Source organism: Malurus melanocephalus, unplaced genomic scaffold (genome assembly GCF_030028575.1).
Source record: "Malurus melanocephalus ecotype Western Australia unplaced genomic scaffold, MMel_1.1 scaffold_31, whole genome shotgun sequence".
NCBI classification, from domain to species: Eukaryota; Metazoa; Chordata; class Aves; order Passeriformes; family Maluridae; genus Malurus; species Malurus melanocephalus.
In genome coordinates this window covers 3,418,137-3,432,970 of record NW_026623263.1, presented here as the reverse complement: position 1 = coordinate 3,432,970, position 14,834 = coordinate 3,418,137, and the positions used below count along the sequence as shown (strand labels likewise).

The window sequence follows — 14,834 nt, the reverse complement described above, 5'->3', positions numbered from 1 at the left end:
TGTGTCACTTGTTTTGGCTGTGCAGCTTGCCAGGAGACAGCACTGCCTGTCTGCTGCAGGTTTTTGAGCAGGTTCTGCTTCTGAATCAGTCCACTTCAAAATTCACATACAGAAACCCTCTCATATTTTTGAAGTGAAAGCAAGAGACTTCCTCTTTCATATGTGTTCCATTTTGTTCTGTTATAAAATACATACATATGTATATAATGGATCTAATTCACATTGGAAGGGCATTTCCAGTGCTTCAGGGAGGTGTTTCAGGATGCAGACAATATTCATGTAGCCTGGCACTGAAGTGTACCATGTAACTGGGGAGGTAAGCACGCCTTCAAGGGGAGTTTTGAAACACTGCTTACCAAGGCTCAGTATGTACACCAAAGCTTCCCTTTGGGAATGGGAAGTTTGCATTTCATATTTGAAAAGGGCAAGATTGGGCAAGGAGTGTTTCCAGTCAGAAGAAACTAGAAACGTTCCCCCCCAGACAACTACAGTCATGCAAGAAGGTGATTTCTAGGAACTTGTATACTGTAAGTTGCTGTTAATTTACTTTTGAAAACTGACTGCTGCCAGAGACCTGCGAGTTTGCTGGCACAGCCTTTACAGAAATGCTGAGCCAAATGATGGCTGTGAACTGAGTATAAAGGTTGTGCACAGCAGGGGAGACTCTTCTGACTTGCAAATTGGAGCACTTAAATTTTGCTGCTGTCAGATGGTGGTGAATTCATCACCTTTCAAGAGTGACCTACTTTTAAGCTCATGATTCAGTCTGTGCTGGCCAGTGTCCATCTGCTGGTTTATACCTAGTGCAGGACAAACTTTTCACTTTCTTAGTGCTTGATGATAGCACCCAGGCAAATGCTTAGCTTAGACTATTTGTGTTTTAGGACTAGACTGTTTATGTTTTCTGATGACGAAGAGTGATGTTGGAGAGTCACAGTGTTAGGTTTATAGTTGTACCCAGGGGTTTGACACTACCTTCTTTTTCTCCTAGTTTGACCTCAACAACACGTGCAAGTTCAGAGGCACTGAGAGGAATATATGCAACAGCTGAAACTGAAGTGAGTTCTTGATTCTTTCCACAGGATTTCTGGGCAGACTTTCATCTATGCTTCTATTGCTGTTGTTTTTGTGGCCGGTAATCTGTGATTAGGTGAAAACAGAAGCTATTGTTGGTAGCATGTATGCTGTGTGCTTCTGGGTATGGACTCATCAGAACACTTGTCCACATTGGCCCTTCTGTCGGTCTTGCTGGTCCCATGGAGATGCCTTTAAGTACTGAAATAATTTGCTGCTATTGAAGTTTATTCAGCATCCTGCAGACTTCCTGTAAATCTTGTGTTCCGCATGAGCTCATGTCCTCTCATTTAAAGGAAAAGTGTGTTGGAGAGCTACGAGGAGAAGAAGCAGGGGCATTCTTGAATATTTTCAGAACTGGTTGCCTTGATCCCAAGTTCTTATCTCTTATTTTTATTACCATATATCAGTATTTCCTTTCTTTTTGCTATGATTTAATCTCTGATTATGTATGTTATCTCCATTTCAGCTGTACAGGTTTCTTCATTCCACCTGCCTGTTTTTTTGGCTTCCTTGTCCTGGGAACGCCCAGAACTGGGAAATGAGTAGGGTTTTGCTGAGTAACAATTTCCCCTTGCTTAGGCTTGTTAGCGATGCTCTTCTAATGCACGTGTGTGTTTAAAAGATGATCTCCATCTTTGGCTTCTCTCTGCATTGATATTACTTGCATCTGCAGTTTTAGCTTTTATTTCACAAATCTTCCATCAGAGTGTTTGTGAGAGTTCAAAAATGCAGAGGTGTCTGCTGAGGCCCTTGGTGCTTGCAGCAGCTGGGCGTGGGGAAGCAAAACACATTTGAGTGTGGGTGGGAGTGCCAGGGGAGCTTCCCTGTGGCTGGACAGGGCGCCAGCGCCAGCCCGGCCCTTGCTGCCAGCCGGGCAGGGAGCACCGAGACCTGGCATTGCCTGTCCTAGGCGGGTCCTGTGCCCTCCCAGGTTGTGCTGAGGGGCAGGATAGGCAGCACTGGAGAGAAGACAGCCGCCCTTGGTGCCCCTGCAGCTCCTGGCCGGCCTTGCACCGAGGAGGCTCTGGCAGTGATGGGGTCTGCAGCCTGTGCAGGGCGGCAGCTCTGGGGACCGATGGCACGGCGTGGGCGTGGGATGTGGCCCCAAGCCGGCAAGGTCCACTCATCAGCTGCAGTACTTGTCCACTGCATTAGTTCTGGACCGTTGGGTTTTAAAGAGCGTCAAGAGCCGCTGAATGTAAACATAAAGAAACGACTGGTGAAGAGCTACTAATTGCACTGTGATTGCCTGGGCTGTGGCAAAGGGCCTTTGTGTCCCAGCGGAGAGGGTCAGTGGGCGGCTGTGCTGGAGGCAGCTGAGCGTTACCAGGGGCTGGGGGCGTGTGTGTGCCAGCGTTGCTAATTCCATCACTCACTCTGTGCCAGGACTTAATTGCAACTGGTTAAAATGTTGAAGGGAGCCCGGTGCTTGCTTCAGAATGTGAGTGTAGCCCCAGGGTAGCTCAGGCCAGCGCTGCAGGTGAGACCTGGCACAAGAAGAGTAGAAAGAGGTACAGAATAAGCGGTTTACTTAAACTCTTGGACAGTCTTTTGAAAAAGAACGAGCTTTTTGTCTTTTTTTGAACCCAGTGAGTAGAGGTACTCATGGATATGCACGGTAAACCTGCCACTTCATGTTTCTGCTGGACACATTACCTTAAAGACCTGCTCTCTGGGGAAACATGCCCCTGTAAGAGGGGAGAAGCTAAAACAGAAAATTTAGAAGTACAAAGCATTAAAATGTATTAATGTATATGAGGTGTCCCAGCCAAACTGAGGCACCCAAAATGTGGTTTCACATGGGGGTCTTCTACCTTCCAGGCATTCAGGTGCAGCATGATTTGACTAATCATTAGCCACCCACACCGTTGTTACTAATCATAATAAAACTTTGCAAAGCAACTATATTTCTGCAGCAGTCTTTCTGCTTGTCTGTTGATCCAGACATCCTTTAAATCAGTCTTGAGACAGTTGCTTGTTTGTGATCTAGTATGGTTTCAAAGGTGTTTCAGAAGCCCTAGGATGCTGGCCTTATCTTGGCTGTCCAGGGCCACATTTTATCCTTATGGACAGCTCTAAGTTTCCAAGAAGCAAAGTCCTTATTTCCAGGACTGGGCAGTCCTTTAGTTTGTTTTACTAAAGCATGAACAATACCAAAATCCCCAGTAAAATTCCACTGCCTCATTACATTGCACTGTATACTGTGAACTAAAATAAATAAACAAAGTTAATATACTTTCATACTATAAAGGCTGATTGATGTAATAGTTAGTGAAATGTATTTTCCTAACAGGGTTCATTGTCTTAACCAAAGCAAATTAAATCCCAGAGAAGGATATTATCAGTACAAACTATATTGGTGATGCAATACAGAAAGCGCTGAGTTGTACTGTAGTCCACTGCAGGAAATACACTGATATTTATTTATTGGCTGGTCAACACCTTTTCTCCATTTATGTTACCTTTTAACACAAGAAGTCTCAGTTTCAGCTGTTTTTTCTCCATCAGGTTAAAAAAAAAAAAGGAAATCTTCATTTAAATAAAACAGTAAAGCCAGGTTTCTGCTTTTAATCATTCTGTGTGTGCTTATTCTGGCTCCATTTCAGCAAAATCTTGCAAAGATAAGTACATTTCAGAGTTACACTGGTATAGTTGTGATTTCCAGCCCACACATCAGAGCTTTAAAAGTTGCTTATACTTTTCTCTTAGTACAGAAATGTCCTAAAAAGCACTTGTATGCAAATCTAAATAAATAAATCCCCTAAATATGAATGTGCTTTACTGTAGCTTTTCCACCATTTTGTCATAATTGTTTGCATCTGTGTTGGATCTAGAGCTATGTAAAATGGGTAATTTTTAAAGGCTGTCTCATTTCTTCCAATTGTACCTTCAATGAGTAGGTTTTTCCAAAGCTTGGAAACTGGTCTTATGAGCTACGGGGCAAATTGTAACTTGGGTTTTGTGACGGTTGGAAATACAAACCAGACTTTTCTAAATTAGTGTCTGTAGCTTAGACATAACAGACCTTCCTTCCCCAACTGTTGTTCTTTGCTGTAGCGCAGGTTCTTACCCCTTTCCTGTTGTCTGTTCCACAGGTAGCTCGTTGCTGCTTTTGCTGTGTACCCGATGGAGATGGTAATTATGTTTTCACTGCACTATTTACCTTATTTGTGGCTTTTGGACCAAAGCCAAGAGAGTTAGGACGCAGCTGTGGATGGAGAGCTGCTCGTACCCTGATTCAACAGAGTACTGAATGCAAACTGAAGCAGAGGAAGTGCTCCAAATTAGGCTACTAACAGGGAAGCAAGAGATGTTACAATAACATTAAAAAATACTAGCTAGTTAATAACTCTTTAAAGTACATTTAATTACAGCAACATACGAAGAGTAATCTCTGCTTTTTGCATGCCTGTGAGTGTAACTGGCTGCTGGATTTTTGGCTCAGCATCTCTGCAGAGACTGCAGTTGAGGAGTGAGATAGGAAGGGAGTGTCCTGTTTGCAGACCTGGTACAACTGGGATTATGAGCTTGGACTTTCCAGAAAAACATTGCATAGGTAGAGCAATTTGAATGCTTTCAATGCACAAATCTACTCATTGTAGTAGAGCCAGGAAGCTGATACAAGACAGAATTTCAGTTAGTCCAGTTTTTGACTCAAGGTTTAGGCCCATGCCCTGAGGACAACGAAGTGTTCAAGTCCTGCTCTGAGTCAATCACGCTTTCCCAAATCACACCATAGAAGTTCTGCTGTGTTTTTTGTGAAGCCAGCTGCTGTTTTCAGTTCTCATTACATTTGCAAAACTTTCTTGTTTTCTGTCTGTTACAGCTGATGCTGAAGAGCATGTTGAAAAAAGGGGAGGCCAGACTGTGGTTTATGATGAGAAGAAGGGCACAGTGTACAGTTATGCCTACTTCCACTTTGTTTTCTTCCTGGCTTCTCTCTATGTGATGATGACTGTAACTCACTGGTTCCAGTAAGTGTGTTTCTTTTATGCTGACAAATTGACTGTGTTGAGAGGGAAGATGTGAACAGGAAGTTCTGCTATTTGGGTGTTTCCTATCCTTATGGCAGAAGTTCAAAGAGACATTACTAGTGTTTCTCAGGCAGTCTTTCCCTTGCCTCCTCTGTGGGTTAACCTAGTTAAAGACTTTCGTTTATTGCTAAATTTCATGGTTTTCTTTTTTATTTTGCTCTTAACAGTTACGAGAGTGCTCAGATTGAAAAATTCTTCACTGGAACCTGGTCTATCTTCTGGATTAAGATGGTCTCCTGTTGGGTTTGTGTCTGTCTGTACTTATGGACTCTTATTGCTCCACTCTGTTGCCCAACCAGAGAGTTCTCAGTGTGAACAGTCAAAAGGTCATTTTAAGTTTTTCCTTTTTTTTTTTTTGGTTTTTTTTTTTTTTTTTGTTTTGGTGGAATGAAGAAACACCTATCACCCACTTATCATAATGTACCAATTATTACCTTTTTAGTCAGACTAAACAAATGATTGAAGACTTTTTTTACCATTTTTTATTATCATGATAAAGCATTACCTAAGGGAACAAACCTGTTTCAAGCCTTTACAATGTGTGGTGTGTAGAAAACACAGTTGTTGCATAAACTGGAATAAGTGAAATGCTTTTCAAATAACTGGCAATCCTTCTTTGGCTTCATTGACAAGAAAAGAAAAAATAATGGTGCAGATACAGATTCTTACTTCCCATGAATGTTTGGTATCTTCTAGCAAGTATGCATTCATTCCTTTTTATACTCTTTCATTAACTGTTTCTTTTACAGTTTGCAGTGATGATTTGAACTGCTGTTTTGTACAGCATATAATTCTTGTAAGTAGTATCCAGGTAGTTTTTTTTCCAAAAATATACCTAAATACTTTCATAGAAATAAGAGAATATATAAGAATTTGACTGCCAAAGCATCTAGTAAAAATTGTTTATCTAAGTGTTAAATATATTAAGTTATTGTATACCTAGATTGAGAAAGGAATGTACCAATGATAGTAAAGTATTTATTCTATTACTACTTTAAAGGCACCTGGATGTTTTAAGCAATTCAGATTTAGCCCAGTTATCAACTGAGGGGGAGTTCTACACAAATTCTCAAACTGAATTTTGTTGAATTTTGCTTTGCCAGCTCACTCAAGCATTGATTATACTGAATGGGGATGTGAGATAAGGTACATTCTTTTTTACAATGTTTGCTACTGAGGAAATGATAGTTAAGGGAGCACTGCCAGTTGCTGTTAAATTTGAAAGTGGGGTGCTCCTTTACTTTCCTACCCTGCTGTTTCAGCTTGTGTCTAAAGGTCTCCCAGGATCTTCAGTTCAGTTTCCATGACTAGTTTTATAACAGTTTAGATGCATTGAAGGTCAGAAAAGGATTATAGTGTGACATCATCTTTTCTGCTTGTGTGTTGGTTGGAAAGTATGGTTTCTAACAGCTATATTTTTATACTCCTCTGTTGATACTAGTTTTGCTGTTGGGATGGGACTTAGCCAACCAATATATTCATGGAGACAGAATTCTCCTGTAGAACTGCTATTCCAAGCACCGGAGTAAGCAGAGAAACAAAACCAGAAGACACCAATCTAACAAAGCAGCTGCCTTAGTACAAATGACTTGACTATGTTAAACACTACCTTGTCTTCTTTTTTTTCCTTTCTTTAAGCACATGATTTGGACATGGAACAACGGCTCAAATGCCCTGAATGCTGAGTAAGGTTGAACCCACATAGTTGTCTACATTCTGGTGGGATGAATTTATGACTTCAGCTAGTCCTGGAGGTTTTTGTCTTCTCTCCCTTGACATATATTCACACACATGTACCGTGTGAAGTATCAACCAGTTTAGCACCTCTCTTTAAAAAAAATAGATGGTTGAGCCTTAAATCTTCATCCACTGCTTTCTGCAAAACAAAGAAAAGCACAGCATAAAGGCCAAGGCGTTGGCCAAAAGATTTGCATGCCTTAGTTGTTCTGTTGCAATAATTAATGGCTAATACTCACCAGGTGAATAATCTTAACATAGTGGATCTTGATTCTGGTCTTGTTAAATTTTTATCTGGCTTGTTGCTGTGGTATCCCAGGGCTTCTGTCCTACTTGGAGCTTTCTAGGGATGTGACCTTCCCTACCCTGTGCACTCTTAGCTGAAACAAAATCTTCAGGTCTGCAGTTCTATCTGCTTATACTACCTATCCCAGTAACCAGAGCCTCAAAATAAATCTGTCCTGAGATCTGAGGGAAGGAGGAGTCTGTCCAGCAGTGACTGTCTTGGTGTTCTTGTTTGCACCAAGAGTTAAAAGTAGCAGTTGAAGCTGGGCTTTAACACTGAGTTAGAAAGACAGCAAATAGCTCTGGAGAGGGAGGCAGGTTTTTCTCTTTTCCTTTGCTTCTGCTGCGAGGTTCTGATCCTGCCAAGATCTCTGCTAGCATGGGGACTTGTCAGAATGTTTTTGCCTGCCTTTGGAGTCTTGCTACACAGAAAATGGCCTTTTCTGCAGCATTTGTTAATGCATTTTCAATCCAGAAGCATTTACCTATCCAGTCTCTAAGATATCCACTGCACCTTATGAGCTGTGCAGTGATGACCAACAGTTGTCCCACCTAACTCATAGAAGCAATTTTGACAGTTTTGATTCAGTGCTAGAATTCTGTGCTTCAACTGAGATAGTCCAGGCTCTTGCTCCTGCCTTGCCTGGCCCCTAGAGGCTTGCAGGATTTGCCTTCTAATGCCATGTATGTTGTATACGGAAACAAAGTTGGTTTTTTTTTCCCTTATTTAGCCATGTTTTTTGTAACAGAACAACCAGGGAAAGGAACTTTACAGAAGACATGCACTATGTCAGCTTTTAAGGCAGGGAATAGTACCTGTTCTCTGGTTCTGATAGCAGGCATCCCAGTCACAAATGTGGATGATCTTAATACATATCTTGGCCCTTAGATTTTTTTAATTGTTTATGAAAATACTTACTTTATGCAGTCTCTGCATCAGGACTTTCTGCATGTCCTTGTGCTCATTTTCTAAATAGTTTGTGTTTAGAGAAATATGTTTTGCACAGAGGAAACTAAGTTATAAAAAGTCCACAGTGAGGTATGACTCCATTCTTACACAGCACTCACCTCACTAAGTTGCTCCTTCATCCTTGCTCTTGATCTTAAGCATCTAGATCAGATACATGTAGAGTGAGAATAGGGCATTGCCTGTTTACACAGTTTTGTTACTTCTGATGAACTATTTGGGGGAAAACCCCCCAAAATAAATAGCTTCAAGGGCCTGTGTGTCTGTGGTGCCACAGATTCAGCTGTGGGCTTCCAGGCCTTTCTAAGGAATCAGTAACTAGTGGCACCTGGGTGTGGAAAGCCTTTAGTTCCTCACCAAGACAAGGCTTCCTGCTGGTCAGGCAAATGTTACAGCCTTAGTGTTTGCTGTAAAATCTGTACTGTGAACTTCCACGTGCAACTACACAACAAAATCCTCGGCTCGGGTCAAGGAAGTAAATTCCCAGCCCATAGATTCCAAACAGTTCATGCAAGTGGGCTTTTAAAAACAACTTTATAAGAAGTGCCTTCATGCCTACTGCTGTGATAACTATTAATTCAGGTGGCACTAGAACTGGAAAACCTGGACTGAGTCTGAGCCTGGGTGGTGCTGCCTTGTACATTACACTGGTGTGTACAAGGCAGTCAGACCCACAGTGTATGTGGAAGACCAAATAATCTGTGCTTGACAAACTTTTGGGGATAAGACTGCTTCAGGTATTACTGTGCAGTGGAAAATTAACCGGGAAAACTCACAAGTAGCCTGATGCTTTTGTAAATAAATGAGTAATTTAGCATTTAAGCTGTAAACAGTTAACTTTCTTACCCTGTACCTGAGGCGGATCACTGCATGGTGTCTACCCTGCCTTACGCCACGATTGTTCATTGAATTTGTTCCCAGATGTAAGCGGTGCAGCACTTCTGGCTCCTGGTGGGTTTGGGCTGTGTGAAGTGAGGAAGTTTACAAAGGGAGCAAGACCAGAGAATGTGTCCTGTGCTAAATTTCCTCTATTTAAATTTGAAATAATGCTGTGGTTTAGTAGACTCTTGGAGGAACAGACAGTGTTGACAGAAATTCTGCTGGGAAGGTGGAACAATTTTATTGGCTTTTTTCTACTTTTCCGAATTTGCCATGATGAAGATTATTTGGGACCTCACTGCTGCACTGTCTGAAACTGGAACAATTTTAATTTTCCTTGTGAAGGCAATCAAGAGCTACAGTTATGGCTGGTTCTTGTTATGGCTGGTTCTTGTTTGGGCTGGTTTTACCAGTGGGACGGACTTGGAGAGCAAATGTCTGAATCCAAATAGCTGGACTAATAAATGAGACGATAGAACTTTACTAGGAACGTGTGGAAAGCAGATGGAAATGCTTGTTTCCTGTTTGCCACATAGTCTCTCAAAGTGTGCAGGCAACCCTTGCAGCTGGATGCCAAGTAAGAAGCTCCACTGCAGTCGCACATTGAAGATACTGCATGTTTGTGACACTCTCAGCTTTCTCCTGCCAGCATTTCCATGAGGCTCAAACAGCTTGTATGTGCCCAGTTAATGTGGTAAATCCTGGCTGGGCTGCTTTCCTCTGAAATGCATGATTCAGTGTTGCTAATGTATGCATAGTCCAGTGAGAGGGTTTGTCCCCTTGCAGGATCGTAAACACTGCATGTCTATTTATTTATTTATTTGTGTTTTAGCACCTTCTTAGAAGTTTATAAGTGCTTTGAGATTGTAAGTTACGCATCTGTAATTGCTTTGTCGGCTACTGCTGCAGCCATTTCTGGACTAGAACATTGCTGTTAATGAAGCAATCATTGCACTTGTGAAAAAGCTGGTTTTTAACAATTAGATGGCTTTGATGACATCAGGAAAATTTGGGTACTTAAGATGGTGCTGCTTGAGCTTTGGCTAGCAGCCCACAGTATCATGGGCATCTCTGAACAGATCAGCAACAAAGTAATCACTGACTACTTCTAAACTGCGCTATAAAAATTTTATAAGCTGCTAGGCTTTTCTCCTAAGTAAGTTGAAGCAAAATACCCCAAGACTGTACCTATGTAGCTAGTTGAGATTATGTGCGTATGTAGAGTTGAGATTATCCACAGCTAAAATTTTGCTCTCATCTTTTCCTTCTGGGCTTTAGAAGCAATCCCTTTTGCTCGCAGACTATTTCACCTTGTTTTATTTGCCTTTTTCTCCTTGGATTTGTTTTTTAAAGTCATTGAAAACCTGCTTAATTCCCAGACAGTCTGCTGTCTGTCACAAATACGATTTCTTTGGTGCTAGAAACTAGCAAAGACCTCTTTGCCAAGTCTTACTGATCCTTTCCTTTTCATAGCAGGACAACCTGCAGCTTTGAAGCAGAATCAAGGATCATAGTTTATTACATGGATCAGTTTTCCTTTGTGAAAACTGTTTCTTTGTTTTCTGAAGTGGCCTACAAGTTCTTGTGGGAGGAAAACACATAATCAATGCCGTGACATTTTACTTGTGTTTCCAGTTTTGTAAACAGTAGTTAGAATTCAGTGTTTCACATGACTGTACAACAGAATGCCAGAGGTCAAGTGCTTAGAAAGCTTTGGCTTTTTCTACTTGGAACAGGATATATAGCTTGGGAACTAGTATGTCTCTGCATTTTCTACATCCTCATGGCAGAATGCCCAAGTGCTGCAGGATGGGGATGTAGACACACTGCAGAGTTCAGAGCAGCAGCTTTGAGAGACTGGCATGATGATTGCTTTGTAATGCCCAAAGAAATCCTGTAGGTATAAATCCCATTTGTTTGGGGTTTTTTATCAAATCTGGATTTGATTCTTCCCACACCTGTTCAGTAACGTTGATTTTAAAAAGTTAGAATTTATTTCAGATGTAAGCCTCGTTGGCTTCCCTGCTGTCTCCGATAGTTCCCAGAGCATAGTGTATGGATACTTCCACAGACTTGTTCAGAGGCACAGTTGTCAGCTTTGAAACCACTCCAGCAGCCTAAAGCTTCCAGGGCTTTTGCTCACCAGAGCTGCAGGGTGCAGCACTGCAGCCATGCTTTTGCCAAAGAAGCCTCAATGTGAAGCCAAGAAGAAAGTGTGAAGCCAAGAATTTTTGAAAACTATGGGGAAATAATGGATCATTGTTCATACCGTAGCTTTAGTTTTCCTCTTTCCGATACAAGTCCAGGTGCTTAGGTGTCCTTTGGACATCCATGCAGACTTAAAGTGAGGAGAATTAACTTCCAGATAAAATCATTCTACTTGTAATATACAAGCTGAGAAAAGATTTACTAGAAACATAGGAGTTCAGTGTCTGCTTTTTCTTCACCACCAGTGCGTGGTGTTCATTCTCATATATGCCATGTTCAAAAACTGGATGCAGAACAGTCAAAGTGTAAACACATTTTCTTAATGGTGAGGGGATTTTAATTAGTCTTTTTCAAGGTTCTTAATATCTCAAGGGAACTTTTTGGTGTGTATGTGTGATTTTATTTTATTAAGCTGTAGCCCAGTGAAGTGGAGGTTTGCTAGTTTATTTAACTTTTTTGCAAGTGTCGTGGTCTGTAGTAACTGTAATAGTTTGACTTTTATTAAAGATTGGTAAAGATTCCAGAATCATAAGATCTTAATGGTAAAATAGTAAACAGCTTTGCCTTTTTAAAGCATGTTAATGGTTTTTATGGACACTTCCTTTTGTATACTGAGTGAATGTATTGTTATAGATTTAATGTTTAATGGACCAATAAAATTTTTCTTACATTTGAAATGAATCGTTGTAATGCATTAAAGTTGTAAACTCAATTCAGTCCAGGAGAAATTTTAAAAATACCTAAATATATGAGTTAAGCAGTTAGTGAGTCAGTAGAAGTCAGGTGGTTGGCCTTTTTTGTTCACTAGATTTGGGTGTTATTTAACAAAAAAAATTAGCTCTAGGGATGGTTTCACTGTCGCTGTTATTTTTGTATTTCTGCAGGGTGTGATACTGGACAATGGCAGATTGCAGGGATTTGTCGATGGCCTCTGCTTTGTACAGTCCATCCCTGAGATGTGTAGGATACCCTGACAGTGCAAAGAAATATCTTCATGCTCCATGTAGCACTAAAGCCTGTGCAGCTGTTGAGACATAGATCTCTGATGTTTAATTTTTTTCCTCTCACTTGCCCAGATGGTGGGGTGGGCAGCTGTTGAATTTGGCAATGTGAGATCCACACCAGGGAAAGTGCTTGGTCTTCAGGGGTGGTGGTTCCTTCCCTCTCACTGTCCATGTGCTGTTCCAGCATGTGCCAGCTGCAGCCTGCCTGCTGGTATTGGTGACACCCATGCTGGACAGCTGACCAGACCCACGTCAGGACACAGTTCCCTGTGGTTTTGAGAAAATGCTGACCAAGCTTCAAAGGAGTTAGTGGTGGCTGCTGTTCCTTGTGCAGCTCTGGTGCTTGAGAGCTCTGGTGCATGGAGCTGGGAGGGTGTGTGTTTGGATATAGGAGCAAGGCGCACACAGGTTCCTGAGTAGTGTCCAAGGGCTGAGACAGTAAGTGCCTGTGCTCCACAGCCCACCCCTGCTCTCACCCAACACCGCCGCATCCTGGCAGGTTGTTCCCTCCTCGCAAATAAAACCACATCTTCAGGGAACTAAAGCATGTGAATTGTGTTTGCCATGGTGTTTGCAGCACACAGGAAAGAGTTAACCTTTGTTGAGATGTTAGATCCTAGTACAGAAGTTGCAGGACTCTCAACTCCAAAGTGGTTACAGCTGCTGCTCCAGCTGAGCACAGCCCTGCTGTGCAGGCAGCGGGGTCAACAGAGAGCTACATGTTTGGTTTTAAAGATGGGGGATTGTAGCGTCTTCACTTGCCAGAGGCCACACATGGAGCTATGTCTGCATTGCACAATAGTCCAGAAAGGGGTCATGGTGCTAGGGAATCTTGTTTAAATACTTTTAAACAGGGACTGCACAATCTCTGATGAGAATGTGAGAGGCAGAAGGTTTCCCAAGCCCAGACTGCTCTTCATGGGGCAAATGTCTGCAACAGCTGGCGTCACTCTTGAGCTTGCAGGCTGCCCAGCAGTTGGTGTATTGATGTAACAGACATAGTAAGCTCCAGCATCCCAACGCACCTTCTGAAACTAAAGTTCTGTCTGGCTGGCCTGTAGGGTGGCCAGCAGGGCAAGCCAGTATGTTCTCTCTCGGGGGAGGTTAGAGGCTCGCAGCTTCACAGTTACCTTTGACAACAGCATGTGAGGCAAAGCCTGTATCTTATCTTCTAGCCTTCAGTGGCCGTGGACTGAAAGAGAACCTGCAAACAGGGAAGATCCATGGTGGTAAGGCAGCTGATAGGGCAAAGGACCAGGCTGCTCCCTCCCAGCCACTGTAGCAGGAGAAGCTCTGTCTGCAGGCAAGAGGGCTGAGCAGAGCTTTGGAGCCTGGCAAGGATTGGAAGGCCAAGTGCATTCATGTTTTCTGATGGAGCAGGTGTGTACTGGCCGTGCTGCAGACAGGTCACGGTGGGCCAGGCCTGTTGCATCCACTGTGAGGAGACCACTTGTGCAAAATGTGAGCACTGCAGGCTCCAGCTGTTCTGCACCTGTGGTGTGCATGAGTGCAGTGACTGCCTTCTGCCTGTGCTGTGCCCAGACCAGGGATCCACTCTGAGATGATTTCTGCCTGGTGAAGGGGGTCCTTCTGGTGAAATGGATGATAAGGAAGATGTACATTTGTTTTACAGTGAGTGTTCTCCTTCATGAATGAACAATACTGCAGTTACAGCCCATGTTAAGCCAGAAAAATAGATTTTTTCTCATCTTTTAAGTGTAATTGGACAATTCCCTCTGTATTGCTCTGAAGTAAATAGCCTTTCAGTCCTCGGACATCTGGTGAGTGGTTGTGCTTTGTGAAGCCAAGGGCAAAGGAGAACTGAAACTGGAGGACCTTTCATCATGAAGCACTGAATCAGAGGAACACTCCTGCCTCACGCTGTTTGTAGTGGGACTGTAGGATTCCTTCTGGGACAGCTCCTGGGGTTGTCCTGCTTCCAGAAACTTTGGCAATGGTGGTCAAATCTATGGGAAAATACTGCTAATAGTCAAAGCCTCTGATAGCTGATCATATCCATAAGGGTGTTTGTCATGGTTTGACCCTGGCCAAATGCCAAGTACCCACAACAGCTTCCCACTTGCTTTCCCCAGCCACAGCTGGGCAGAGGAGAGGAAAAAAAAAAGAAACATTCATGAATTTCAATAAGAAACTAGGAGGAAACACTCCAAAGGGCAAAACAGGCTCAACTTGAAGTTACAAAGTGAATTTATTACTAACAGAGATAGAGGAAGATAATGGGAAGTAAAATAAGCCCTTCAGACACCCTTTCTTCCAGTAATTTGTCCCGCCTTCCCACCAACAGCGCAGGGAGCGGGTGTGGGGGTTTTAATCACTTACAGCTTCTTCCACTGCTCACGGAGAGGCGTCCTTCGCCTGCTGTGCCCTGGGGTACTTCCCATGGGAGACAGTTGTCCGTCTCACAAGCAGGAGTTCTCCCAAAACTGCTGCAATGTGAGCTCTTCCCACGGGTAGACAGTGTTCCCCAAACTGCTGTGCCGTGGGTCACTTGTCCACGGGGGACAGTGCTCCAAGGACAGGCTGCTCCAGCCTGGCAGCAGCAGCCCCCTCTCTCTACCAGGACTGCCAGTGGAGCAGAGCCTCCTCCAGGCATCCACCCGCTCCGGCGTGGGCACCTCCCCA

The 14,834-nt window shown here is 42.9% G+C and overlaps 1 protein-coding gene across 1 annotated transcript in view; it reads left to right on the top strand.

Moving 5' to 3' along the window:
• Window positions 1-11,862, top strand: part of SERINC5 (serine incorporator 5) — a 40,422-nt gene extending 28,560 nt beyond the window's left edge. Inside the window, exons 9-12 of the mRNA XM_057363873.1 lie at window positions 992-1,058; window positions 4,173-4,212; window positions 4,904-5,051; window positions 5,279-11,862. Of these exons, the coding sequence (XP_057219856.1) occupies window positions 992-1,058; window positions 4,173-4,212; window positions 4,904-5,051; window positions 5,279-5,426 (403 nt within the window). The 3' untranslated portion in view covers window positions 5,427-11,862. The remainder of the gene's footprint in view (window positions 1-991; window positions 1,059-4,172; window positions 4,213-4,903; window positions 5,052-5,278) is intronic.
• Window positions 11,863-14,834: the final 2,972 nt, after the last annotated feature.